The sequence below is a fragment of the Sabethes cyaneus genome, chromosome 2 (assembly GCF_943734655.1).
Source record: "Sabethes cyaneus chromosome 2, idSabCyanKW18_F2, whole genome shotgun sequence".
NCBI lineage: Eukaryota > Metazoa > Arthropoda > Insecta > Diptera > Culicidae > Sabethes > Sabethes cyaneus.
In genome coordinates this window covers 235283408-235310194 of record NC_071354.1, presented here as the reverse complement: position 1 = coordinate 235310194, position 26787 = coordinate 235283408, and the positions used below count along the sequence as shown (strand labels likewise).

Sequence of the window (26787 nt, the reverse complement as noted above, 5' to 3'; positions counted from 1 at the left end):
AATGCAAGAATCGAAAAAGTCGAAGAAAGAGTCGAAGAAAGAGTTGAAGAAAGAATCGAAGAAAGAATCGAAGAAAGAGTCCAAGAACGAGTCGAAGAAAGAGTCGATGAAAGAGCCAAAGAAAAAGTCGGAGAAAAAGTCGAAGAAAAAGTTGACGAAAGAGTCGAAGAAAGAGTTTATGAAAGAATCGAAAAAAAAGTTGAAAAATGAGTCGAAAGAAGAGTTGAAGAAAAAATCAAACAAAGAATTAAAGAAAGAGTCGACGAAAGTGTCGAAAAAATAATCGAAGAAAGAGTGAAAGAGAAAGAGTCAAAGAAAGAGTCTAAGAAAAAGCCGAAGAAAGAGTCGATGACTGAATCGAAGAAAAAGTTGAAGATAGAGTCGAAAAAAGCGTTGAAGAAAAAATGGAAAAACGAGTTGAAGAAAAAGTCGGTGAAAGAATCGAAAAAAGTCGAAGAAGAAGTCGCAAAAATAGTTGAAAAAGGAGCCGAAGAAATAGTCCAAAAAGGATCGAAGAAAGAATCAATGCAAGAATCGAAAAAGTCGAAGAAAGAGTTGAAGAAAGAATCGAAGAAAGAGTCCAAGAACGAGTCGAAGAAAGAGTCGATGAAAGAGCCAAAGAAAAAGTCGGAGAAAAAGTCGAAGAAAAAGTTGACGAAAGAGTCGTAGAAAGAGTTTATGAAAGAGTCGAAGAAAAAGTTGAAAAATGAGTCGAAAGAAGAGTTGAAGAAAAAATCAAACAAAGAATTAAAGAAAGAGTCGAAGAAAGTGTCGAAAAAATAATCGAAGAAGAAGAGGGGAAGAGAGAGTCGAAAAAAGAGTCAAAGAAAGAGTCTAAGAAAAAGCCGAAGAAAGAGTCGATGACTGAATCGAAGAAAAAGTTGAAGATAGAGTCGAAGAAAGCGTTGAAGAAAAATGGAAAAAAGAGTTGAAGAAAGCGTCGAAGAAAGAGTCGAAGAAAGAATCGCAGAAAGAGTCGAAGAAAGGATCGAAAAAAGAATCGAAAAAGGCGTCGAAGAAAGAGTCGAAAAAAGAGTTGGAGAAAGAGTCGTAGAAAGAGTTGAAGAAAGGGTCGTAGAAAGAGTCGAAGAAAGAATCGCAGAAAGTGTCGAAGAAATAGTCGAAAACAATTTGAAGAAAAAGTCAAAGAAATAGTCGAAGAAAGAACTGAAAAAAGAGTTGAAGAAAAAATGGAAAAAAGAGTTGAAGAAAGCGTCGAAGAAAGATTCGAAGAAAGAATCGCAGAAAGAGTCGAAGAACGGATCGAAAAAAGAATCGAAGAAGGCGTCGAAGAAAGAGTCGAGAAAAGAGTTGGAGAAAGAGTCGTAGAAAGAGTTGAAAAAAGGGTCGTAGAAAGAGTCGAAGAAAGAATCGCAGAAAGTGCCGAAGAAATAGTCGAAAAAAAAAGTTGAAGAACAAGTCAAAGAAATAGTCGAAGAAATAACTGAAGAAAGAGTCGAGGAAAAAGTCAAAGAAAGAGTCCAAGAAAGAGCCGAGGAGGTCGAAGAGTCGAAAAGTTAAAGACTCAAAGAGCAGAAGTGTGGAAATGTCGAGGAGACGAAGAGTCGAGGAGACGAAGAGCCCAAAAGTCGAAGAGCCGTAAAATCGAAAAGTCTAAGAGTCGAAGAATTGATAAGTCGAGAATTCGATGAATCAAAAAGTCGAAAAATCGAAGAGTCGAAGAGTTGAAGAGTCGAAAACCTGAAAAGTCTAAAAAAACGCAAGTCGAAAAGCTGAAAAGTTGAAAAGTCGAAAAGTCAAAGAGCCGAAAAGTGGAAAAGCCGAAATGTTGAAGAGTCGAAAAGTCCAGAAATCGAAGAATCGAAAAGTCGAAAGCTCAAAAAGTCGAAGAGCCGAAAAGTTGATTGGTCGAAGACTCGAAAAGTTGAAGAGTCTAGCAGTCGAAAAGTCGAAAATTCGAAGAGTCGTAAAATCAAAGAGTCGAAAAGACCAAGAGATGAAGAGTCGAAAAGTCTATGAGTCGAAAAGTCTAAAAGTCGAAAGTCATAAGGTCTAAACGCCGAAAAACCGACAAAAAAGTCGACAACTCGAAGAGTCGAAAAATCTAAAAAGTCAGAGTCGGAAAATTGAGAAATCGAACCGTCGAAGAGTCGAAAAATCGAAGAGTCCAAAAGTCGAATAGTCCAAAAGTCGAAGAATTGAAGAATGGAAGAATGGAAGAGTTGAAAAGTCGAAGAGTCGAATGGTCGAAAAGTCGAAAAGTCGAAAAGCTGAAGAGTCGATAAGTCGAATAGTTGAAGAGTCGAGAAATCGAGTAGTCGAAGAGTCGAAGGTTCGAAGATTTGAAAAGTCGAAAAGTCGAAGAGTCATAAAGTTGAAGAGCCCAAAAGTCGAGCAGTCGATAAGTCGAAAGTTCGAAAGATCGAAAAGTAGAAAAGATGAAAATCTAGAGTCGAAAAGTCGATTGGTTGAAGAGTCGAAGAGTCCAAAAGCCGAAGAATCGAAGAGTTCAAAAGTCGAAGAGTTGAAGAATGGAAGAATGGAAGAGTCGCAGAGTCGAAGAGTTGAAAAGTCGAAAACACGAAGAGTCGAAAAGTGTAAAAGTCAAAGAGTCGACAAGTCGAAAAGTTGAAGAGTCGATAAGAGTCGAGAAATCGAATAGTCGAAGGATCGAAGATTTGAAAAGTCGAAAAGTCGAAGAGCCGAAAAGTGGAAAAGTCGAAAAATCGAAGAGTCATAAAGTCGAAGAGCCGAAAGTCGAAGAGTAGAACAGCCGAAAAGAGTCGAAAAGTCAAAAGGTCGCAGTTGAAGAGTCCTACAGTCGAAAAGTGGAAAATTCGAAGAGTCGTAAAATTGAAAAGTCGAAAGGTCGGAAAGTCAAGAAATCGAACAGTCGAGAGTCGAAGAGTTGAAAATCCGAAAAGTCAAAGAGTCGAAAAGTGGAAAAGTCGAAAAATCGAAGAATCATAAAGTCGAAGAGCCGAAAGTCGAAGAGTAGAACAGTCGAAAAGAGTCAAAAAGTCAAAAGGTCGCAGTTGAAGAGTCCAACAGTCGAAAAGTGGAAAATTCGAAGAGTCGTAAAATTGAAAAGTCAAAAAGCCGAAAAGTCGAAGAGTTGAAAAGTCGAAAAGTGCAAGAGTCGAAAAGTCAAAAAGCCGAAGAGTGGAAAAGTCGAAATTTGGAAGAGTAGAATAGATGAAAAGCTAAAGAGTCGAAAAGTCCAAAGGTCGTAGTTGAAGAGTCCAACAGTCGAAAAGCCCAACATTTGAAGAGTCGTAAAAGAAAAAAATCCAAAATCGAAGAATCGAAAAGTCTAAAACTCAGAAAGTCGAAGAACCGATGAGTCGACTAGTCGAAGAGCCGAAAATTCGAATACTCGAAGACTAGAAAAGACGAAAAGCTAGAGTTGAAAAATCAAAGTCGAACAGTTGAAAAAGAGTCGAAAAGTCAAAAAGTTGAAGAGACGAAGAGTCGAAAAGGGAAGAAATCGAACAGTGGATGACTCAAAGAATCAAATAGTCGAAAGGTTGAAAATTCGAAAAATCGGAAAGTCGAAAAGTCCAAGAGCCGAAGAGTCGAAAAATGATGAAATCGAACAGTCAGGAGTCGAAGAATCAAAAAGTCGAAAAGTCTAAGAGCCGAAAAGTCGAAGAGTGAAAAAGCCGAAAAGTCTAAGAGTTGAAGAGTCGAAGAGACGAAAAGTCGAAGAGTCGAAGAGACGAAAAGTCGAAGAGTCGAAGAGTTGAAAAGTCGAAAAATCGAAGAGTCGAAAAGTCGAGAAAATGAATGAATGAATTTCATGGAAAATATATTGATTTATATATTTTCCGGATTCCTTCACCGAAAAATTTATACCGCATTGCTTGGCCTATAATATCCTAACCTTTCAAGCAAATTCGTCGAGAATGTCAATATCATTTCAATAGAATTCATTAGGAATAAAAGTCCTTCCCGAAAATTCAGTAATAAAAATTTAAGTGGAATTGAGCGAGATTGAAATTTAATTTTCCACGCCTGAAAAACAAAAACCTTCAACGGTCGTATCGAACCGGAACGCAAGTTTCGTCCCGAGCCAGCAACAAGTCGGCACAACCATCAACTCGGCCCAGCCCGGCCAGGCCCGGCTCGGCTCGGATCGACTCATCATAAAGCATCCGCATTCCAGCTTCGCGGTCCTTTGATCATAGTCAATTAATTTTAATTCTTTCTTGCTTACACCGAAAACATCGTGTTACCGCCATTATCATACCTCTCGCGCAAGGGAAGAAGACTGCTCCGAACATGAAGCATCGTAAAAAATGCTGCCAAAATATAATTTTGCGTTGAGTTGATGCAAACGACACAATTAAGCGTTACACGAAATCTTGCCACAGGCGCCAGTACGGAGATGGAGGCTGCGGAAAGGCAAAAATTCATTAAAATTTTTCTTCATACTTTATACTTTGCTGCACGGCTGATGGCTGCAAAAAAATCCCACCGTGTCAAAACTCAGCCTAAGCCAGCCTTAGCAGTTTAATATTTTCAAACTACAATTAAGTTTTTCGAGTGCTGCAGCCTGTAAAACTTTGCCTGCAGTTCACTTAAACGCTCCCTAGCCTCCTTCCGTCTTGTTTTGATTTACGTACCAACAACAACAGCACAACATCTGCCATTGACACCCTTTCGCACAGCCTCGCGCCCAGCGCGAAAAATTTCCACACATGTGATAATTTGTTTGCCGCGAAATTCTTCGCGGAAAAGTTTGCTAGCGCCGTGGTAGAGTGGCGTGGCGGCAGCTGGCGGCGGTGGCCTGCAAGCCGCGCACAAATGTGTTTTGTTTTTCACCTAATGGGTAGCAATTTCGGTTGAAGCCAAAACCCGAAACCCGAAAGCGCGGAACCACCGCGCACTCTTTATACTGTCTGTCTGTCTGTCTGTCGTCTTCATGTCGACACCACCACCTCGAGGCACGATTGGCTGTGCACATACATACCACACGCGCGTGCCACGGAGTCATGATTGCTGCCTGCTACCAGAACTGGCGGATGTTTTGTAAAATGAAGTGGAAATTGGAGTAAATTCTTCTGGAAGTGAACAATTACGGGTGAGGATTATTAAGTACCGGGTAAACAGGTTAGCAGACTGGAGTGGAAAATTATTTCGAGTTTCCTTTTTTTAGACTTTACCTTTTTTTAGAGTCATAAAGTTGAAGAGCCCAAAAGTCGAGCAGTCGATAAGTCGAAAGTTCGAAAGATCGAAAAGTAGAAAAGATGAAAATCTAGAGTCGAAAAGTCGATTGGTTGAAGAGTCGAAGAGTCCAAAAGCCGAAGAATCGAAGAGTTCAAAAGTCGAAGAGTTGAAGAATGGAAGAATGGAAGAGTCGCAGAGTCGAAGAGTTGAAAAGTCGAAAACACGAAGAGTCGAAAAGTGTAAAAGTCAAAGAGTCGACAAGTCGAAAAGTTGAAGAGTCGATAAGAGTCGAGAAATCGAATAGTCGAAGGATCGAAGATTTGAAAAGTCGAAAAGTCGAAGAGCCGAAAAGTGGAAAAGTCGAAAAATCGAAGAGTCATAAAGTCGAAGAGCCGAAAGTCGAAGAGTAGAACAGCCGAAAAGAGTCGAAAAGTCAAAAGGTCGCAGTTGAAGAGTCCTACAGTCGAAAAGTGGAAAATTCGAAGAGTCGTAAAATTGAAAAGTCGAAAGGTCGGAAAGTCAAGAAATCGAACAGTCGAGAGTCGAAGAGTTGAAAATCCGAAAAGTCAAAGAGTCGAAAAGTGGAAAAGTCGAAAAATCGAAGAATCATAAAGTCGAAGAGCCGAAAGTCGAAGAGTAGAACAGTCGAAAAGAGTCAAAAAGTCAAAAGGTCGCAGTTGAAGAGTCCAACAGTCGAAAAGTGGAAAATTCGAAGAGTCGTAAAATTGAAAAGTCAAAAAGCCGAAAAGTCGAAGAGTTGAAAAGTCGAAAAGTGCAAGAGTCGAAAAGTCAAAAAGCCGAAGAGTGGAAAAGTCGAAATTTGGAAGAGTAGAATAGATGAAAAGCTAAAGAGTCGAAAAGTCCAAAGGTCGTAGTTGAAGAGTCCAACAGTCGAAAAGCCCAACATTTGAAGAGTCGTAAAAGAAAAAAATCCAAAATCGAAGAATCGAAAAGTCTAAAACTCAGAAAGTCGAAGAACCGATGAGTCGACTAGTCGAAGAGCCGAAAATTCGAATACTCGAAGACTAGAAAAGACGAAAAGCTAGAGTTGAAAAATCAAAGTCGAACAGTTGAAAAAGAGTCGAAAAGTCAAAAAGTTGAAGAGACGAAGAGTCGAAAAGGGAAGAAATCGAACAGTGGATGACTCAAAGAATCAAATAGTCGAAAGGTTGAAAATTCGAAAAATCGGAAAGTCGAAAAGTCCAAGAGCCGAAGAGTCGAAAAATGATGAAATCGAACAGTCAGGAGTCGAAGAATCAAAAAGTCGAAAAGTCTAAGAGCCGAAAAGTCGAAGAGTGAAAAAGCCGAAAAGTCTAAGAGTTGAAGAGTCGAAGAGACGAAAAGTCGAAGAGTCGAAGAGACGAAAAGTCGAAGAGTCGAAGAGTTGAAAAGTCGAAAAATCGAAGAGTCGAAAAGTCGAGAAAATGAATGAATGAATTTCATGGAAAATATATTGATTTATATATTTTCCGGATTCCTTCACCGAAAAATTTATACCGCATTGCTTGGCCTATAATATCCTAACCTTTCAAGCAAATTCGTCGAGAATGTCAATATCATTTCAATAGAATTCATTAGGAATAAAAGTCCTTCCCGAAAATTCAGTAATAAAAATTTAAGTGGAATTGAGCGAGATTGAAATTTAATTTTCCACGCCTGAAAAACAAAAACCTTCAACGGTCGTATCGAACCGGAACGCAAGTTTCGTCCCGAGCCAGCAACAAGTCGGCACAACCATCAACTCGGCCCAGCCCGGCCAGGCCCGGCTCGGCTCGGATCGACTCATCATAAAGCATCCGCATTCCAGCTTCGCGGTCCTTTGATCATAGTCAATTAATTTTAATTCTTTCTTGCTTACACCGAAAACATCGTGTTACCGCCATTATCATACCTCTCGCGCAAGGGAAGAAGACTGCTCCGAACATGAAGCATCGTAAAAAATGCTGCCAAAATATAATTTTGCGTTGAGTTGATGCAAACGACACAATTAAGCGTTACACGAAATCTTGCCACAGGCGCCAGTACGGAGATGGAGGCTGCGGAAAGGCAAAAATTCATTAAAATTTTTCTTCATACTTTATACTTTGCTGCACGGCTGATGGCTGCAAAAAAATCCCACCGTGTCAAAACTCAGCCTAAGCCAGCCTTAGCAGTTTAATATTTTCAAACTACAATTAAGTTTTTCGAGTGCTGCAGCCTGTAAAACTTTGCCTGCAGTTCACTTAAACGCTCCCTAGCCTCCTTCCGTCTTGTTTTGATTTACGTACCAACAACAACAGCACAACATCTGCCATTGACACCCTTTCGCACAGCCTCGCGCCCAGCGCGAAAAATTTCCACACATGTGATAATTTGTTTGCCGCGAAATTCTTCGCGGAAAAGTTTGCTAGCGCCGTGGTAGAGTGGCGTGGCGGCAGCTGGCGGCGGTGGCCTGCAAGCCGCGCACAAATGTGTTTTGTTTTTCACCTAATGGGTAGCAATTTCGGTTGAAGCCAAAACCCGAAACCCGAAAGCGCGGAACCACCGCGCACTCTTTATACTGTCTGTCTGTCTGTCTGTCGTCTTCATGTCGACACCACCACCTCGAGGCACGATTGGCTGTGCACATACATACCACACGCGCGTGCCACGGAGTCATGATTGCTGCCTGCTACCAGAACTGGCGGATGTTTTGTAAAATGAAGTGGAAATTGGAGTAAATTCTTCTGGAAGTGAACAATTACGGGTGAGGATTATTAAGTACCGGGTAAACAGGTTAGCAGACTGGAGTGGAAAATTATTTCGAGTTTCCTTTTTTTAGACTTTACATTGAGTTTTTACACATCATGCTTTTTATGCCAAATAATGCCCGTTTTATAGAATTTTCGAATCAACGACGAAGTAAAGAGGCTGTCCCATTTAATGCTACTACATTTATAATTTACCCTGCGCTAGTTGCTAGACAAGTTCCAGGAGTACAACTTGCAGATTCATCTTTTTATGGAATTTAAGACGGCGTTAGATTCAGTCAAACGAAACGAGCTGTGACAGATAATACTAGGACATGGTTTTCCGACGAAACAAGTTTAACTTAATCACGCGACGCGTGAATGGGGGAAAAATCATGCGTCAGAATAGCGGCTAAGATCTCAGACGCTTTCCTGGCGTTGGATGGACTTGAAGGGGTGCACTCTCTAACCTGCTATTCAATATTACCTTGGAAGGTGGAATACGAAGGGCAAACGTCCACATCATTGGAACTATACCATAGAGAAGTGGAACAGGCCTTTAGGCCTTTTGAATTGTAAGTAGCGAGGTTGGGATTTCTCATTAACATAACCATGGTACATGGTTGCTGGCAGCAAAGTGGGGCTAGATTGGAGGTATTCACATACCTTGGTATGTTCGTGCCATATGACAATGATGTAAGCCGGGCTCTCTACGGATTATGTGACCAGCTAATGTCGTTCAGTTTCTAAGTTCGCACAAAACTGAACGATAATCCTCCTGGTGGTCCGTTATGAACATGAATCATGGACGCTAAAGGAAGCTGATTGGCAAGTGCTTGAGTTCTCGAGCGTAAAATTTTGCGTTCAATACGTCGCCACTAAAGTAAGGTAAAGTAGGTATGGAATTCAAAATCCACTGTCGTGATTTGTTAGTTGACACGATTATTGGTAACTTGGCTTGTCAACAGATTTGAAACTACGAAATCAGTATTTAGCAATTTCATCAGTATTTAGCAATTAATCTGATGTTCCCCAAAGAAGTAGTATAAGACCTTTACTTCTCATCATATTTTCAGGTATGTGGCTACACTGCTTGAAGTAGGATGCATACTTATTGACGCTGACGACCTCAAACTGTTTCTTGTCGTGCATTTCATCGCCAATTGTCTCCGACTAGACAATTTTACTAGACACTTTTGTGAACTGGTAAGATCTTAAGTCCAAGGTCCAACGTCCAAGGACCAAGTTCCAAGGTCCAAGGTCCAAGGTCCAAGGTCCAAGGTCCAAGGTCCAAGGTCCAAGGTCCAAGGTCCAAGGTCCAAGGTCCAAGGTCCAAGGTCCAAGGTCCAAGGTCCAAGGTCCAAGGTCCAAGGTCCAAGGTCCAAGGTCCAAGGTCCAAGGTCCAAGGTCCAAGGTCCAAGGTCCAAGGTCCAAGGTCCAAGGTCCAAGGTCCAAGGTCCAAGGTCCAAGGTCCAAGGTCCAAGGTCCAAGGTCCAAGGTCCAAGGTCCAAGGCCCAAGGACCAAGGTCCAAGGTCCAGGCGTCATAATGGATGAATGACAGAAAGCAGTTCAAGGTGTTTTAACATTTTATAGCTCGTTCGATCGGCACAGTGCCCCAACCACTGCCAAAAAAAGTCAAGGTTCCCGAAATGGCTCTGCATCTGGAGACAATTTAGTACATTCAGAAAAATTTAGTACATTCCGTAGAGTTTTCTGACATGTCTGGGCGGACTAGCCAGGTAGGCACTATACAAATCCGAATTACAAACAAATTAACTGGGATACAACGCCAATAATCAGCAGTTCTCAAGCAGTGTTGAATAGCCAATTCTCCTGTGTTAAATAACGCCCATTACTCAAACTCTCATTTGTGAAGGTCAAACTGTCAAAGAAGAGTGGGAATGCAAACAACGAGAGCGAGTTCAAGCGATAATAGAATTGGAAAATAGCTTCCTTAATCGCAGAAGCTTTCGGGAGCCACCATTTCGAGAAAGATTAAGAGATTTCTCACTCTACCTAGAATTGCTTTGCTTGGCATATAAACATTTTTCGATTAGATCGTTCGATGTACCCTCATCAGTAGGCAAAAAGCAATTTTTCTCGAAAGTTCATGAAGAGTTGTTTAATCCGTTGCAGCTGTGTCGTTTCCGTTCTTCGATTTTCATTTCGTTTCAATATCCTTCTCTTTTGCTGCTTATCCGGGTTTCGGCTGATTATTCATCTGTTTTTATAGTTTGCTATTTCTGTGTTTTTTTTTTGTTTTCCTTTTGAACTCAATCATATTCACAATACGACAAAAGAGTTCAGATGATGTAATTTTAACTCTGGAATGGTTTTTCTATCGGCCGTTATTCCGATTCACTGAACTTCTGTTTTTCTTTGTTTCGTTATTCTTTTTTACTACTTTATGGCTCATTGCACACTTTGTGGCATAATTGTGGCCTATTACGGATTTTCTGGTATTCTGTCTAGTTATTCTATCTCATAATTTGTTTCTGATTTTCCATGTCTTAATTTTCTGAATTCAGAATTTTGAATTGCTATTTAAATATACTTTTTTCGGCATCAAAAGATTGAACCACGTACAGCGCACAGTGGTACAAAAGGGCGAAAAGCGGAACTTTTTTCCTAGTGTCTTTTGATTTCATTTTATCAGTTATGGTCTATAGCACTTTTGTTCGTATGAATATCCCCCTTAATCTAAAACTGTTAAAAGTTTGTCATCGCTTACTATAATGAAAATAAAAAAATAAATTTTTTGTGTTAGGAAATATGGACATAGTTTCCTCGGCAAAGTTGTAAATATTGTGAAAACAAGCAACTTTGCTGAAGAAACAAAATTTCTATCTTTATCGAGTGCTGAACTATAGGACATATTCTTCAAAACTTCTTTAAAAATTGGTTTTTCATACTTAGCTTTTCTTAGTTGCATTTTACAAGAATATAATGTTCTAGGCAATTATCGAAGCTTTCAACATATACACGTTTTTTCAGAAGACCGAAAATCTCTTGGACCTTTACTTGCTGAGTTATCGCATATTCAAGCTTTAAATTTCCATAGCTTCACGAACCCATGGGGTAAAATGGGGCAAGCGGAGTTATGAAATCAGCACTTCATCTTTAAGCTTAAGCCGAGTGCTATAAACTTGTATGGGTTCCGCTTGTTCCCAACCATCCAAATGTGTTTTATGTGTTTCGCGTTCGCTAAAGGCTCGATGCACATCCATTTTTTTGTGTTAGTAGATAGACACATGGTTTCTTCGGCAAAGTTATGGAAAATATGAAGGTTAATAACTTTGCTAAAGAAATGACATTTCTATTCCTATCGAGTGCAGAGCTATAGAACATTGTGTTTGGAAATTCTTTAAAAATAAGTTTTTCATACTTAGTTGCATTTTACAGGAATATATGCTTCTAAGTAATTATTGAAGGACTCAAAATACACGTTTTTGCAGAAGATTGCAAATCTCTAGGACCTCTCCTTACAAAGTTTTCGCTTTTGGTTTTGGTTTTGGGAGGAAAAACAAAGCTTAAATAAGCGATAACATTGTAAGGAAAGGTCATGGAGATTTGCAACCTTCTGTATAAACATGTGTTTTGAGTTTTTCAATAATCGCCTAGAACCATATACTCTTGTAAAATGCAACCAACATACGCTAAATATGAAAAACTTATTTTCAATTAATTTCCTAAAAAAATGCTGTATTGCTCTGCACTCGAAAAAGATAGAAATGTCTTTTCTTCAGCAAAATTGTTTACCTTTATATTTTCTATACCTTTGCCGAAGAAATCATCTGTCTATCTTCTACTAACACAAAAAAAAATGAACGTGTATCGAGCTTTTCGCGAACGCGAAACCCTTAAAATGTATGCTTGCCGTACTCTCATTTGGGTGATTGGGGACAAGCGGAACCTATACAAGTTTATAGTACTCGGCTTAAGCTTTAAGATGAAGTACTGATTTCATAGCTCCGCTTGCCCCATTTTACCCCATGGGCTCGTAAAGCTGTGAAATTTTAAAGCTTGAATATAGCATAACTTAGCAAGTAAAGGTCCAAAAGATTTGCGGTCTTCTGTAAAAACGTGTATTTTAAGAGCTTCGATAATTGTCTAGAACATTGTATGCTTGTAAAATGCAACTAACAAAAGCTAAGTGTGAAAAACCAATTTTTAAAGAAGTTTTAAAGAATATGCCCTATAGTTTAGCACTCAATAAAGATAGAAATTTTATTTCTTCAGCAAAGTTGCTTGTTTTTACAATATTTACAACATTGCCGAAGAAACTATGTCTATATTTCCTAACACAAAAAATTTATTTATTTTTTGTTTTAATTATAGTAAGCGATGGCGAACTTTTGACAGTTTTAGATTAAGGGGGATATTCGTACAAACGAAAATGTTGAAGACCTTTTAAAGATTTTCGCAAGGAAAACAGATGTGCGAGTGGCCGGGTAGACAAAAGAGGGGTAGCTGACAAATGGAGAGGAACGTTCAAAAGAGGAACAAGCATTATATTTTTGCATTATAATCATTTCGGTTACAATAACTGATGTACCTACAAGTGGCTGTGAGACAAAGGCGCCCCGAGTACCCGACCTTACTCGGGTACTTACTCAACTAATTTTATTATATTTTAGGGAGAAACTTCTAGTTGATTTGCTTTTGAAAATTTAATTTTACTATTTATTACAGTATTATTAGCTAAGTTCAGTAAAATTCACCTATAAAACCAATAATAATAAAAAAAACTTCGTGTCAGTTTTTTACGACGTGCACATATGATGGCATGAAATATTGCCAGAGAAGTGCAAAAGTTTTTAACGGATCCAAAGCATCCTTATACCATTAACTGTGTTTACGGGACGTCAAGATTGCTTCTGTTTTCTTGATCCATAAAACCTAGACACACGATTGATAAGATGCATTAGCGAGCTCGCTGATGGCAGGTATTTCGCAGCATATTGCCAGTGAGCAGCACGTAATAATACTACCGAGGAGAGGCACCTTTTATGTTTGAACGCTGAAAATAGCTTAGCTAAGGATTCGTTTCTTTTTACTGTGAATTAACATTCAAATCTAGGAGATTAGTTTCATTAATGGAAAAATTCAAGGAAGCTAAATAACGTTCCGTGAGGTAGGTATTTTTCAAAAACATTCTAAAAGCAGCTATCAATCAACTGTTTAATCAATCAAACAGAACTGTGCAAAGCTGAAGAATTTTATTCGAAATATTTTAATCTGCTACTACCCCAGACTGGTGGAGAGAAATTTTTAATTTGGAATTTTGTTTTCCGGGGAAAATATTACTTCGGCTGTACTAACTGATGAGCTTCAAGATAAATTTGGATTTCTAATTCGGAAAAGTACTGACAAGAAAAATTTCATATTTCGTCTGTAATGAATGAAGCTTCTATTTCAATTATCGCTGCTCCGGCCTGGAACAATAATAATAATAATGATCAAACAACGAAGAATGCGAGCAATGTTTCATTAAGCAATAACCCATTCTGGGAGAATTGCGTTTCTGCTACTCATTCACTGCCAGATGAGTTTTCCGGCCTACGCTGGCTGGCTGGTGTCGGCAAAATGGCGAAAGTCATTCCGGGAGGGGAGTTTGGATTATTATTGGTAAAGATGAAAAAGATAACACGGGCATTGTTTTTGTCAGGAACGAACCAACGAAGACAATGCGATGCTATAGGTTTTCGGCCTAAATTGAATTGATGATATTTTCTAAGTTATCATCAAACGATTTTACTTAGTTGATATTACTTCCGTAAAATGCTGAATTGACGGCCCCGTCCCGGGCCCGGGGTTTGATCGAAACTTTTCCTAGAAACGGAAAAGAAATTCGCTCACGTCGGTGCCATCATCAATTCCGGGAAGCGAATAAATTTCTCCGCCATAAGCGTGAAATCGACTAGGAATTTGCGGTAAACGCACCTGACAAAAATATGCTTTATGGCCGTGCACCTGAGATAGCGGCGGCGGCGCTTGCCAGGGGGGAAATATAGAGAGAAAATAAAACAAGTGACAAGTAAATTTGCGACGTAACAAGGAGTATAAAGAACGGTACATGCAGGTGTGCGACAGGAAACCAGCCCATCCCACCTCCCAGCTGTAAGGAGAGAGAGGATTTCGAAGCCGTAAAAGTGGCCCATTCTTGCCGTCGCCTCCTGCTATCCTACTTTTTCGGGCCCTATTAAACTCAACCCAAAAACAAAAATTATGGCCGAATGACTGCCGCACAGAAATCGACGGAAATTTATATTTGTTCTATATGTGAGGCGAGCTGCGCTCGTTCCGGGAGTCGAGTTCTTCTGCTTCAGCACCTGTGTTCTCGGTGGCGTCGCTAGCTCGGTAGCTGGGTTTCTGGTGACTAGCAAGAACGGCAAGAAAAGTGGTTTATACCTATTTTCCGGTCATAACGCGCGAACCGGGTTCGGTTGTCGTTGCTTTCGGCTGGATGGGAATAATAAAAAAAACGAAAGCCGGAGTGCAGAGTGTTCGGGAACGTAACTATAGGCGAAACATGTGTGCCGATTCATAACTCATGCATTTGCCGGCCGATGGCATTAAAAAACTTAAGCTGAGGAAGTACAGTCTCTTGAAAGTAAGAATCAATGATCAAATCAAATTGAAGGCAGAACCGTGGTTTTTTCGTTTGCCTTTTAATTTTAATTACCGAGAACTTAATCAGCTTAATGCACAGCCGGTTTGCCAATTAATTCGCCTAGAAGTGATAGCCATAAGTTCAAACCGAGCGGACGACGATCGTCATTGTTCATGATTAGTACGCGTAAGTCCATTTCCTCATCAGTCATTAGGCGTCGAGGAGGATTCGATTTTGTTTGGGCCTTTAGCTGCGGCAATATTACCACAATTGATTCCGTATTACTGCGCCATGTAATCGAGAGTAGCAGGGCTAGTTTGCCAGCTGCAGTGGCCATCGATTCGGGGGAAACCTGCTCCAGCAACCCTGAATAAAGTTCGCTCATTTAACCTGGCATACGGCGGCAGTGGCTCGAAGTGGCCTTGCAAGCATGGGCAGCAGCTGATGGGTTATTAAAATAATTTCCATATTTGCTCGCTGCAGCCACTAATCAACGCAAACAGTCGGGACGACGGAAAGGCCGCAGTCAATCGGAAATAATCGTGGAACGGGTCTTTCCTCGAATCATACCCGTGTGCAGGTATACAGCGCCAACAGGAAGTGAACAAATAGGGACAGAAATAGCGGGGACGGAACGGGGTCCCGGCTGTGTGCTGGAGGTGCTCTAATTAATTGCACTCGATAATGATTATTAAGTGCGGCTGTGGCTTTTATATTAGAAACTTCAATGGTCGGCCAACGATGCAACCGTAATGGGCAAGGGGAATACTCCCTCCCAGGTTAGGAAGCCCTGTTCTAAGCCGTAGTAGAAACTTGTGTACGGGCAATTACTGTATAATTGAAATTCCCATTTCCGGGTGGCACAAAATTGGAAGAAGAATCATTTGATTGTCGCAAATGTTATTCATCCATGCCTGTACTCTCTTATTTAATTTATTTTAAAAAATTCTCCAATTAAGTTATTTCAATTTTGCATATTATTTCCAACTCCAAAAGCACGACTCTTACAGAGAGGAATCGGAATTCTTTCTCGAAATAGCCTGCAAAGGTCCGCGCATCACGCACGGATTCTATAAATACAACATTAATACTTTCAAATAGAATCATAAATGCAATAACGAACGGCGAAAGGGAGAAAACCTCCCATAAAAAACCCACTCAGCAGTTCTTTGCGCGCAGAATTTTTTTTCCTGCTCCGCTCATGAATCATGTTCCGACCAGCCGGCCGGCCGGTCGGCCCGACGATATGCACTTTATGCATCGAGTTTGCATAAATTTATCATGGCCATCACCGAACCGAACCCCGATACGATGCGATTCACAATGCTTGGTTGGCACTGTTAGCGGAATATAAACTAGGCACCGTAGGATGTTCATTGAGTGAGTGCACAGTGTAATGGGATGGGGTCGGAAGGTCGACTGTTCGCCCCCTTCGGCTCGCCTCGGCACGGATAGTCACGCACTAGGTTAATTGAGGATTGACTTTCTCACATAATCCTGTTGAATTTGTTGAAGCTTCCTAGGGCGTCGTTCAATGAAAAGTAAATTTAATGAAGGACTCATTGTAGGAGAAGTGAAATAAAATAAAAAAAAAAGTGACGAGTCCCTCGAGCTGCTTTCCGTTAGTGGGCTACGCGCTGCTGGTCGGTAGTGCAATTATGACAATATATTTTAAATATAGCTTACAGACAAAAAACCACCGCGCAGCGATCGAGCAAAAATGTTATTTTTTCGTGGCTAAACGACAGGTGGTACAAACTAATTATGCATTCATTTTTCGATATGGCAAACGAATAATGCAAATGAAGCTAATTTTTAAATGAAAGCCATGAAGGCTTGTTTTAATGGTTTTTAAACTAGAGTAGAGTCCGTGTGGTGGTCGCGTTGTGAACAGCGAAAAAGGATGATGACTCTTTACTATCATGCTCGTCAGAAAGGCAGGGAAACTTTTTATAAAATATCAACTAATAACAGGTTTAATTCTTAAGTCATTTGAACGCAAAAAATTAGCTTTGAATGGTCCAATTCCTTCCTAAGCAATCGATGAAAAGTCGAACGGACTTTCTGGAGTACCGCCCAGTAAAAATAGACAGATTATCTCTGGCAATTTTTCTCGGCTGCTGCAATCGATGACAGGATGCAATCAGGAGTCTGTCACCAACAGGTGTGCACGCTTCGGTAAATATTGAAAATAGACGCCCCCTGGTGCTGGTGCTATTTGGCGTGCTGCTGTAAGCCGCTCCTTATGTGAGCGTCAATGGACGTTGGCCAAAGTAATAGATCGGTTGGCTGGTTGGCCGTCAGTAGTTGTCGGTAATCGTTATAGTGGCAAGTCGATTGGCCACGCGCATTCCACCTGGTACTGGTTTCTCCCGCGATTGATGAGCCGCCAGCTGTAACTGAACGGCCTGTCAGTGGTACAAAGTTGCTGTGACTGAAGCTTGATTTATACGGAAATAATTGGCCAATTTAGGAGTAACGATATTAGCCCAGTTTAAATTGAGCTATAAAACTCGCACGGAATTTTAGCGAATTGCTCTTGCCCAAAACATGTAAGTTTTTCACGTAACATTTTTACGAAAGTTTCGAATATCATAAAAATTAGCAAAGATTGTTTTGTTAGTTCTTCACAGACGAGGACAGGATGCCACGTGTAGAATTTCAGTAGAATTTTCGCTTATTGTGATACTGTTGAGTGGACCACGGTAGGTGGATGAAATATTACAAACACCTTTCTGCCCCTGCTGCTTTTGTACGATACTTTCTCAAAAACTTCTATTTCTCTATGAATTTGGGGAAACACTGGGTCTTGCGATTTGCGGAGTACCACTGGCGTTCCTCAGGGTAGCAACGTTGGACCCTTGATGTTTTCGCTGTATTTTGCAAATTACCTCAGTTGCTGATTGCATCGAATTGCAAAAGCTGATCACCACGTTCCATGATCGGTGAGTGTGCAACCGACACAGCATCAGCGTCGCCAAGTGCTCCGTAATCAGTTGCAGCAGAAATAAAGACTCAATTCATTACAGTTATTTTATAAACAGCCAGAATATTGAGCTCATAATGGTCGTCAAGGTTTTGGTCGTTTTACTGGATACAGAATTTGGTCTTCCTTGAACGGATCTAGTTGAGAGTCGGATCCAGTTCGGAATCCAGAATCTTAAGACCAGAGTCCAGAGTCCACAGTACCGAGTCCAGAGTACCGAGTCCAGAGTCCAGAATCCAGAGTCCAGAGTTCAGAGTTCAAAGACCAGAATTTCAGTCTTATATTACCTTTGGATTCGAATACTCGGCAATATTGTATAATTAGTCAACCCATGCTTGTATGGAGTGCATCAAACTTCTAACGGTAGGTGGTATTCGGTTATTCGGGCTTTTGGTTGTGAACTTTTTAACTTATACACCCAACCTAACGTATTTCGTAGCTTCTGGACTTTTCCATTTTTGGGAATTTGAAACTTTTAGGCTCCTGCTTTTTCGAACTTCGAGGCTGTTGAATTATTTGATTCCTGCTTCCATACTTTTGGAATCTTGGATTCTTGTACTATTGGACTGCCAAACTCTTAGCTTTTTGGGCTGCCAAACTCTTGCCATTTCAAATATTTTGCACTCTCAAACTATTGGATTCCTAAACTCTTGAACTCCCAAACGCTTTTGGGAGCTTAAATTCTTGGACTCTCAAACTTTAGGACTTTCAAGCTTTTGGACTTTCAACTTTTTGGATTCCAAAACTATTGGCTTTTCAAACTAGCCCAATAGTTGAACTCTTACACTCTTAGACTCTGGGGCTCCAAACTCTTGTATCGTCAAGCTCTGGGATTCTTGAGCTCTTGTATTCTTGAACTGCCAAACTTTTCCATTCTCGGACTCTTGAGATCCCAAACTCTAGCAATTCCAAACTTTTTTGCTCAAAAAGTTTTGTACCACCAAACTCACAGTTTCAAACTCTTGGATTTTTAAACTGGTGGACATCCAAGCTCTTCGAATTCAAAACTTGTAGACTCACAAACTCTCACATTCTAAAACTCTTGGACTCCAACGCTGATTCCCAAAGTTTTGTACTCCAAAATTCTTAGATTCCCAAACTCTTGGACTCTTGGGCTCCTATTGGATTAATAGGCTCCTAAGCTCTCGTACCACCAAGCTCTAGGATTTTCGGATTCTTGAACTGTCAAACTCTTGTATTTTTTAACTCCCCAGCTCTTGGACTCTTGGAGTCCAGCAGTCTAGGAATTCCTACAACTTTTTTTTTAAAGACTGTTATTCGGTCCAATTCTTGGATTTTCAAACCCTTCGATATCCAAACTTTTGGATTCCCAAGCTTTTGGATTGCAAAAACTTTCAGAACTCTTGGATTCCATAGTTCTTTGACTTCAACATTTTTGGATGCTCAAACTATTGGACTCCAAATCACCCAGAATCCCAAATCTTGGACTCTCGGAATTCCAAACTCGTGAACTTTAGACGTTTAGTCTCGTAAACTCTTGGACTTCTGGACTCCTAAGTTCTTGGACTCTTGGACTCCCCATTTCCAAACTCTTGTATTCCCAAGTAATTGGGCAACCAAAGTTATAGAATTTCAAATTCTTGAACTTCCAAACTTTTGGACTCTCAAACGCTTGAACTCTTAAGCTATTGTATTTTAAAAATTTTGAACTCTTACATTCTTAGGCTTCGAAACTCTTGGACTCAGGAAAAACTTTGGATTTCAAACTCACGGAATTTACGGAATGTTGGACTTATTGTACTTTTCAGTTCTTGGATACCCAAACTGAATCAGCTTCTAAAGCTTTTAGGCTCACAAACTTTTGGTTCTAAAACTTTTGAATTACGAGTTTTTCGATTTCCTGAAAGATTTTTTAGAATCCTGAATGGTTACGCTTCTGAATTGTTGGACTTCCAACCTTTTGTACTCCGAGTTTCGTAGCTAATATGCTTATTCTAAGCTTCAGTTTTGGCATCAGTTTAATGTTACGATTGATTCACCGTAATCTCTGATGTCGTTTAGTGCAATTTTCGTTAAATTTGCAATGAAATTAAAGTAGATTATAAAACAATAAAAATTGTGAAATAGTTGAAGTATATTTGTTTACGTTTCTGCGTCCAGTTTGAAAACCGAAGAGTTTGGTTGTCCAAGGGTTTGAGTGTATGCTCGCTCCCTTTCGCTGCTGTATGCTTTGGTGTGCGTTTGTGTGTTTCTGTAGAAGGTGGCTAGTACCTCTTTGGATTTCAACTTCCAGTTCGGTTCTGTGGTTTAGAAGTCTAAAGGTATGGTAGTTTAAGAGTTTGGGAGCCCAAGAGTTTGAATGTTCAAAAGTTCGAGAGTCCAGGAGATTGGGAGTTTAAAAGATTAGAAGTCCAAAGGTCTAAGAAATTGGGAGCCCGAAGACTTGGGGGTCCAAGAATTCATGGGGTTTGTTGGTCCAAAAGTTTGAGTGCTCAAGAGTTTCAGGAACCAAGATACCGGGAGTCCAAGAGCTTGGGAATCCAAAAATCTAAAAATTTTCAAGGTTTTGAGTGTCCAAAAGTTTGAGGGTCCAAGACCTTGGAAGTCTATAATCCAAGAGCTTGTTTGTCCAAGAGTTTAAGTTTTCAAAAGTCCAGGAGGCTGGGAGTACAAGAATCCAAGAGTTTGGGAGTCCAAACATTCAAGAGTTTCGTAGTCCAAGTGTTGAGGATTTCAAAGGTATAGGAGTACAGGTGTTTGTGTCCAATAGCTTGTAAGTCCAAAATCCAAGAGTTTAAGTTTTCAAAAGTTTGATAGTCCAGGAGGCTGGGAGTACAAGAGTCCAAGAGTTTGGGAGTCCAAAAATCGAAGAGTTTCGTAGTCCAAGTGTTGAGGATTTCAAAGGTATAGGAGTACAGGTGTTTGTGTGCAAAACATTGGGAATCCGAAAGGTTTTGAGTCTAAGTGTCCAATAGCTTGGAAGTTCAAAAGATCAAGAGTTTAGAAGTCCAAGAATCCAGGAATTTGGTAGTACAACCGTCCCAGTAGCACAGTTGTTACAAACCGGTTGTCACAACAGATTTGTGACCAATTTTAGTACCGCCAGGTTAGCTAGTATCTGTACGCGTTTGGATTTCAATTCTCACTTCTGCTTTGTGATTTGGGAGTTCAAAAATTTGGTAGTACAAGAGTTTAAAACTCCAAGAGTCTGAGTGTTCAAAAATTTTGAGAGTCCGATAGGATGTGATTTCAAGAGTTTGGGAGTCTATAAATCCAAGAAATGGGGAGCCCAAAGAATCTAAGAGTTTTTAAGGTTCGGGAGTCCAAAAATCGAAGGATTTGGAAGTCTAAAAGTTTGGGAGTCTAAAGGGTTTGAGAGTCAAATAGAGAGTTCAATGGCTTGGGAGATCTAGAACTCAAGTGTTTGTTAGTCAAAAGATTTCAGAGTCCATGGTTTTTGGGGTCCAAGAGTGTCCAAAAATTTTGGGAGGTTTGAGTGTCCAAAAGTTTGAGAGTTCAAAGGCATGGAAATCCAAGAATACAAGAGTTTGCTAGTCCAAGAGGTTGAGAGTCCAGGAGATTGGAAATCCAGAAATCCAAGAGTCCTAGAGTTTAGGAATAAAAAATCCAAGATATTGGGAGTTCAAAGGCATGCGAGAACAGGAATCCTAGAGTTTGGGCGTCTAAAAGCCTAACAGACTAGGAGTATGGGAGTGCTAGAGCTTGAGAGTCCAAAAATCCTAGAGTTTGTCAATTTAAGATATTAGGAGTACAGCAGTTCGTGTGTCCAAAAGGTTGAGAGTCCAATAGTCTAAGAGTTTAGAAGTCCAAAAGTTCAAGAGATTGAGAGTGCAAGAGTATGTCAGTTCAAGAGTTTGAGTGTCCAAAATTTTGAGAATATATTAATTTGGAAGGTTTAGGGCTTGGGATTCCAAAAACTAAGAGTTTGAAAGTCCAAAAGTTTGGGCACAAGCAAGGTACAAATCTCCCACACGATTGTGAGAAACGTAATGCTTGAGCTACAAATACTCAAGAGTTTGGGAGTCCTAGGGGTTTCAATGTCAAAAATTTTGAGTCCCCAGAAGGTTGGTAGTCCAAGAGTTTAGAAGTTCAAAAGTCCAAGAATTTGGGAGTCCAACGGCTTGGTAGTTAAAAAGTTTGAGAGTCCAAAAGTTTGAGTGTGCAGAAGGAGGTAGTAGAAGAGTCCAAGAGTATAGAACTCCTAAATTTTGGGTGATTGGGAGTTCCAAGGCTTGCGAATCTAAGAATTCAAGAGGTTTGAGTGTCTCAAAGATCACGAGTACAAGAGTTTAGGAGTCCAAAAGTTTAAGAAAGTGGAAGCCCAAAGGCTCGGGAGTCTAAAAATCCAAGAGTTAGGGAGTCTAATAGTTTGGAAGTCTAAGGGTTTGAGAGTCCAAATGTTTGAGAGAACAATGACTTGAGAGTCCAAGAGTTTAGGAATCCAAAAGCCCTAGAGATTGGGAACCAGAAGGCTTAGGTGTCCAAGAATCCAAGAGCTTGTTACTCCAAGAATTTGAGTGTTCAAAAGTTTGGGAGTCCAAGAGTTTAGGAGTCCGAGAGCTTGGGACTACAAAACTCCATGAGTTTGGAAGTTTAACAGTTTAGAAGTCCAAAGGTTCGAATGTCCAATAGTTTGAGAGTCCAGAATGTTGGAAGTTCAACAGTCTAAGAGCATAGGAGTCAAATAGTCCAAGATATTGGGAGTGCAAGAGTTTGTTAGTTCAAGAGCTTGAGTGTCCAAAAGTTTGAGAAACCAACAGTCTAAGAATCAAAGATCATTATCTCATTATCATTATTATAAGAATCAAAGAGCTGGAGTGTACAAATGTTTGAGAGCACAAAGGCTTGAGAAACCAAGAATCCAAGAGTTTATTAATTCAAGAGCTTGTGTGTCTAAAAGTTTGAGAGCTCGGGGATTGGGAGTCCAAAAGTCTAAGACCTTAGGAGTCCAAGGATTTGAGTGTCCAAAGATTTGAGAGCCAATTTAAGAATTTTGTTAATCCAAGAGTTTGAGAGTCCAGGAGATTAGAGTTCAAGAATCCAAAAGTTCAGGAGTTTTGGAGTTTAAAAGTCTGAGAGATTGGGAGCCCGAAGGCTTGGGAATCCAAGAATTAAAGAGTTCAAGTTTCAAAAGTTTAAGAGTCCAAGGGTTTGAGAGTTCAAAAATCTATGAGTTTGGAAGTTTAACAGTTTAGGAGTCCAAGGATTTGAGCGTCCAAATGTTTGAGAGCTGTTCAGAACGTCGGATGTCCAAGATTCCACGAGTTTGGGAGTCCAAAAGTCCAGGAGCGTGGAGGTTCAAAAATTCAAGAGTTTAGAAGTTTAGAAAGTTGGGAATAGTCTAGGGTTGGGTTGGGAATAGTCTAAGAGTTGGAAACCAACAGGTTTGAAAGTTTGAGAAACCCAGAGTTCGAGAGTCCAAAAAGCCAGAAGTTTGAGAGTCTAAATGTTTGAGAGCACAAAGGGTTAGGAACCATAGTATTTAGAAGTTTATTATTCCGAGAGTTTGAGTGTCCAAAATTTTAGGAGTCCACGGGGTTGGGAGTTCCACATTCCAGGAGTTTTAAAGTCCAGAAATCCAAGAGTTTGGCAGTCCAAAAATCCATAAAATTTTGAGTCCAACAGTTTAATTGTCCAAAAGTTGGAGAGCCCATGAAGATTAGCTTAATTTGATATTTCTCGGGCAGAGCGTCACTATAAATATTAACATTTTTATAGCATTTTTTCTCAGCTTTCCGATGGTGGTCTTCAAATTAAAATCGGTAGGGGGTATCATGGTGAAAACGGCGCTTTCTTGATAAAATCCAACATGGCGGCCAAATCCAAGATGGCCGTCGTTTGTTTTCACTTCGTTTATAAACCATATTACTCCTCTTTACAAAACCGTGTCGTTTGTAGTTGGTTTCATAGTAAATTTTGGAAATATCACAATAATAATATAAAAATTGTGAACCTTGCTACAAATAACTAGTTGTTTTATTCAGTTAATTTTATTGCACACCTAATTTTATAAATGTTTCTTGCAGCATTTTTTCTCAGCTTTCCAATGGTGGTCTTAAAATAAAAATCGGTCCATTTAAAAGTCCTGTTCTTGTTCTTTACAAAACCGGGTCATTTGTTAGTTGTTTCATGGCAAATTTATGAAATATCAAATGATATAGATCTTAAGGTTTGCTCAAAATTCAACTTTTTTTAAACCTATTAGGCCCCTTGGCGAACGAGGGGTCCACTATTTCGAGGTATCAAAAGTGTAATTCTTTTTTTTTAACCATTTTCAACCAATTAAGCGCAAAAGTTGCAATATTTGAAGACCTCGTGTCAGTAGTGGCGTCGTTTCAGCGAGAATTACTCAACTAATCTGAATAATTTGTTTTGTCTACTACAATTTTGCTGAACCTTTTTAAGATATTGAGATACATAGAAGTGGGAGTTCGAAAATGTTATTAAATAATAACGTTGTATTTTTGCTTCAAAAACGTGTTGTTAAAAATTGTTAAAACAGATTAATCAGTCAGCAATTACATATGTAAAAATGGAAATGTTCTAGTTTTGTTCATAGCTGGAGTGTCTGCTTAAATTTATTTAGAAAAATTTTTGATTCCTACGTATTTTTGTTCACTTAAGACGCCCATTTCTGAATCTAGTTGCTCTCAAAAATTATCATTTTTGCCAATTTTTGTTTAAAACTGCATAACTTTTGAAACACAAAATCGTTTTTAATGTTTATTTTTGTGAGTGTATAACGTATAAGTATGAAGAAGTCCCTAGACTCAAAAGACCCGAAATTAAGTTGCGATAATATAATGGAGACGCACGGTTACTTTTAATTAAAAGGAGTAAAGAAAATCCAAAGATATCCATTAGTATATGCCATTGAATAGAACCGACTATTTTTATGGCTGAGGTTTTCCGAGAAGGACATTGTCGACGGTATAAGCAAGCTACGTAAAACAGTTAGAAATTTATGGAGGCGTCCTAAGGCACCTGTTCGCATTTTAACCTAATTGCGTCATAAGTACGACCGATTGAATGCTATTGGACAATCATCTAAAAGGAAGAAATTAACAAAAAAAAAATCTCTAAAGTGCATAGTGCTGCTGTGCATAATAGTTTTTTATGAAATACTGTTTAATGAAGTAAATCAATTGAATAAAACTGGTTCATTTAACATAATTTTTGCTTCTGACGAAATATACTCTTATTTTTCTTTGTAACTTAGAATTCAGTGGTAGTTTCATTTTCGTTCCTTAAAAGCTTCTGTCAAAATGGACGCCATTTCAAAAACGTTTTAATTAACTATCTAGGCCGTTTACATAATTCGAGTCAAAAAATCACTACTCGCTGCAGTGTCGGTACTAAATAGGTTTTCGCTTCACTAGCTTCCCGGAATGTAACTGTAATGTCGCTCCAGCAACAAGAAAAGAAAAGAAAAGAAAACTCGCCGCTTTCAAACAAAAAAGAAAAAGTACGTCTCATGATAAACATGCAAATGATGGTGGCTTGGCCAGCATAGCCAAGCAGCGAGAATTAAAGGAAAAATGTCCCAGTTTGAATGCAGTCAGCAGCACCGACCGAGTGCCATTCATGCTTAAATTTTTCGAGCTCAAAATATGTTTTCAAGCGCGCGACTCAGCACTCAAGTAGGTAAGCATAGAATATCTACCAGAAAGTTGAAAAGGTTCGAATCGTGTGTAGAGTAGAGAGAAGGAAACATTCACCACCAGCGCAAGTAAGGGGTCTTCTTAATAGATTAGAGTTTACGTTGGTGGGATTTTAATGAGCTTACCCTCTGAATCGGGATGATTCGTTCTCGCGGCTGATGCTGTGCTTGCTGATGTTGTTGTTGCTGTTGTGGATGTTGTTGCTGCTGTTGCGAGTAGGGCTGATAGGATGGCTGTTGAAAAGTCGGTTGCTGATGGTGCTGGAACTGGGGGGATGGTTGTTGCTGCTGCTGATAGTATTGCTGTTGAGGCGGATGGGAGGGTTGTTGCTGCTGCTGCTGCTGGTAGTAATCGTCACCACCCTCCGCTTGTGGTGGTGGCCAGGCAACGCGCTTCAAACCTGCAATGATACGCGGATAAAAAGCAAGAAAATTGTCAAATGGACTTTTTTTCACTTCGACATATAGAGGACGATAAAGGAACGCGATATTCTGCCACTGCCACCGACCGTCGTCAGTGAGTGGTTCGCTGGGAGTCGGAGTTAAGCTGTTTGCAGAGAGGACTTTCAATGCGAACCGGCTGCTGCGAGCTCCATTGCATTCAGATCATAGTTTTCTATTATATTTTTCTATGGAACGCGGGATTCTTTTGAGACTCAGTTCTAATACTGACTAGGTAGTGGGGTTTAGTGCTTTTAAAGTCGAATTATCCTTTTTAAATATTGACGTTTAATGGACTGTAATGGCGTTTTTCGATGTAAAAACCAACGTCTTAACGTTTCATGCAAACGGTTTCATTTGATTAGTTACGCGAAATAAGATTACACTTAGCGAGATTATTATTTGGGACTGTCAAGTAAGTCTGATACGTTTTATGAATGTTTAAGGGGGTCAATTGCAGTGTTATTCAGTTTAACAAAACTGAACACATTTCAATGCAATTTTTGCATTGCATTGCAATCATTGCGGTATTTTACCACGAAATACACTTCAGCATCAGAAACTTTAGCACTGCAATTAAATGTCCGTAATTGAAAACTTTTACGGTAGTTAAAGTTCAGTAATTTCACGGAAAATGGCCTGAATAATAGCCGGTTGCTTCTTTGGCTTCTTTAATTATTGTTTTCTCTCGCTCCGTCAGACAAGCAAAAAAAAAAAAAGAATAATCGCATCCACCAGAATGGTTGTAATTGTACGGTTGTGATAATTTCATTTGCTTTGGCATTTTGCCGGTGTTTTCTCCAGCTGCTGTAGCTCACGTACACAACAGGAAACCGGCCGCCGCACCGGGGCGGGCGGAACGAGCGCGAAAAGTTTCTGCGAAAGTGGAGAAATCGCGCAGAACGAGTTCAGCCTGACCGGGATATTTAATTTGTTTCCGAATTATTTTTCTGTTATTCAACACCGGCGCACTGTAAATTAATTGGCGGATACAATAAAATAATTTTTTTAAAAAGACGCACGAATTTTCCTATTAGTTGAGTCGAACCTTAATTGGTTGTAATAAATTTCATTCAACCCAAATTATGACCAGGTCGTAAATCAAAAAATTACACTATCACAGAGGGGTGTGTTCAAATTGTATCGAAAATCAGCATCGAAATGTGCCTCGACAGTCCCGGGTGGTAGGGCGGTAGGCAGGCAGGTAATCACATATCTCCAATTCGGTGGCAAAAAAAATGTAATTCGATTTGGGTGATATGCTCA

General features: G+C 39.8%; 1 protein-coding gene across 1 annotated transcript in view; it reads right to left on the bottom strand.

Annotated features, from left to right (window-relative positions):
- LOC128736796 (putative mediator of RNA polymerase II transcription subunit 26) overlaps positions 1–26787 on the bottom strand; it is a 331101-nt gene that overhangs the window by 92655 nt on the left and 211659 nt on the right. Inside the window, exon 6 of the mRNA XM_053831285.1 lies at positions 25207–25481. Coding sequence (XP_053687260.1) covers positions 25207–25481 — 275 coding nt within the window. The remainder of the gene's footprint in view (positions 1–25206; positions 25482–26787) is intronic.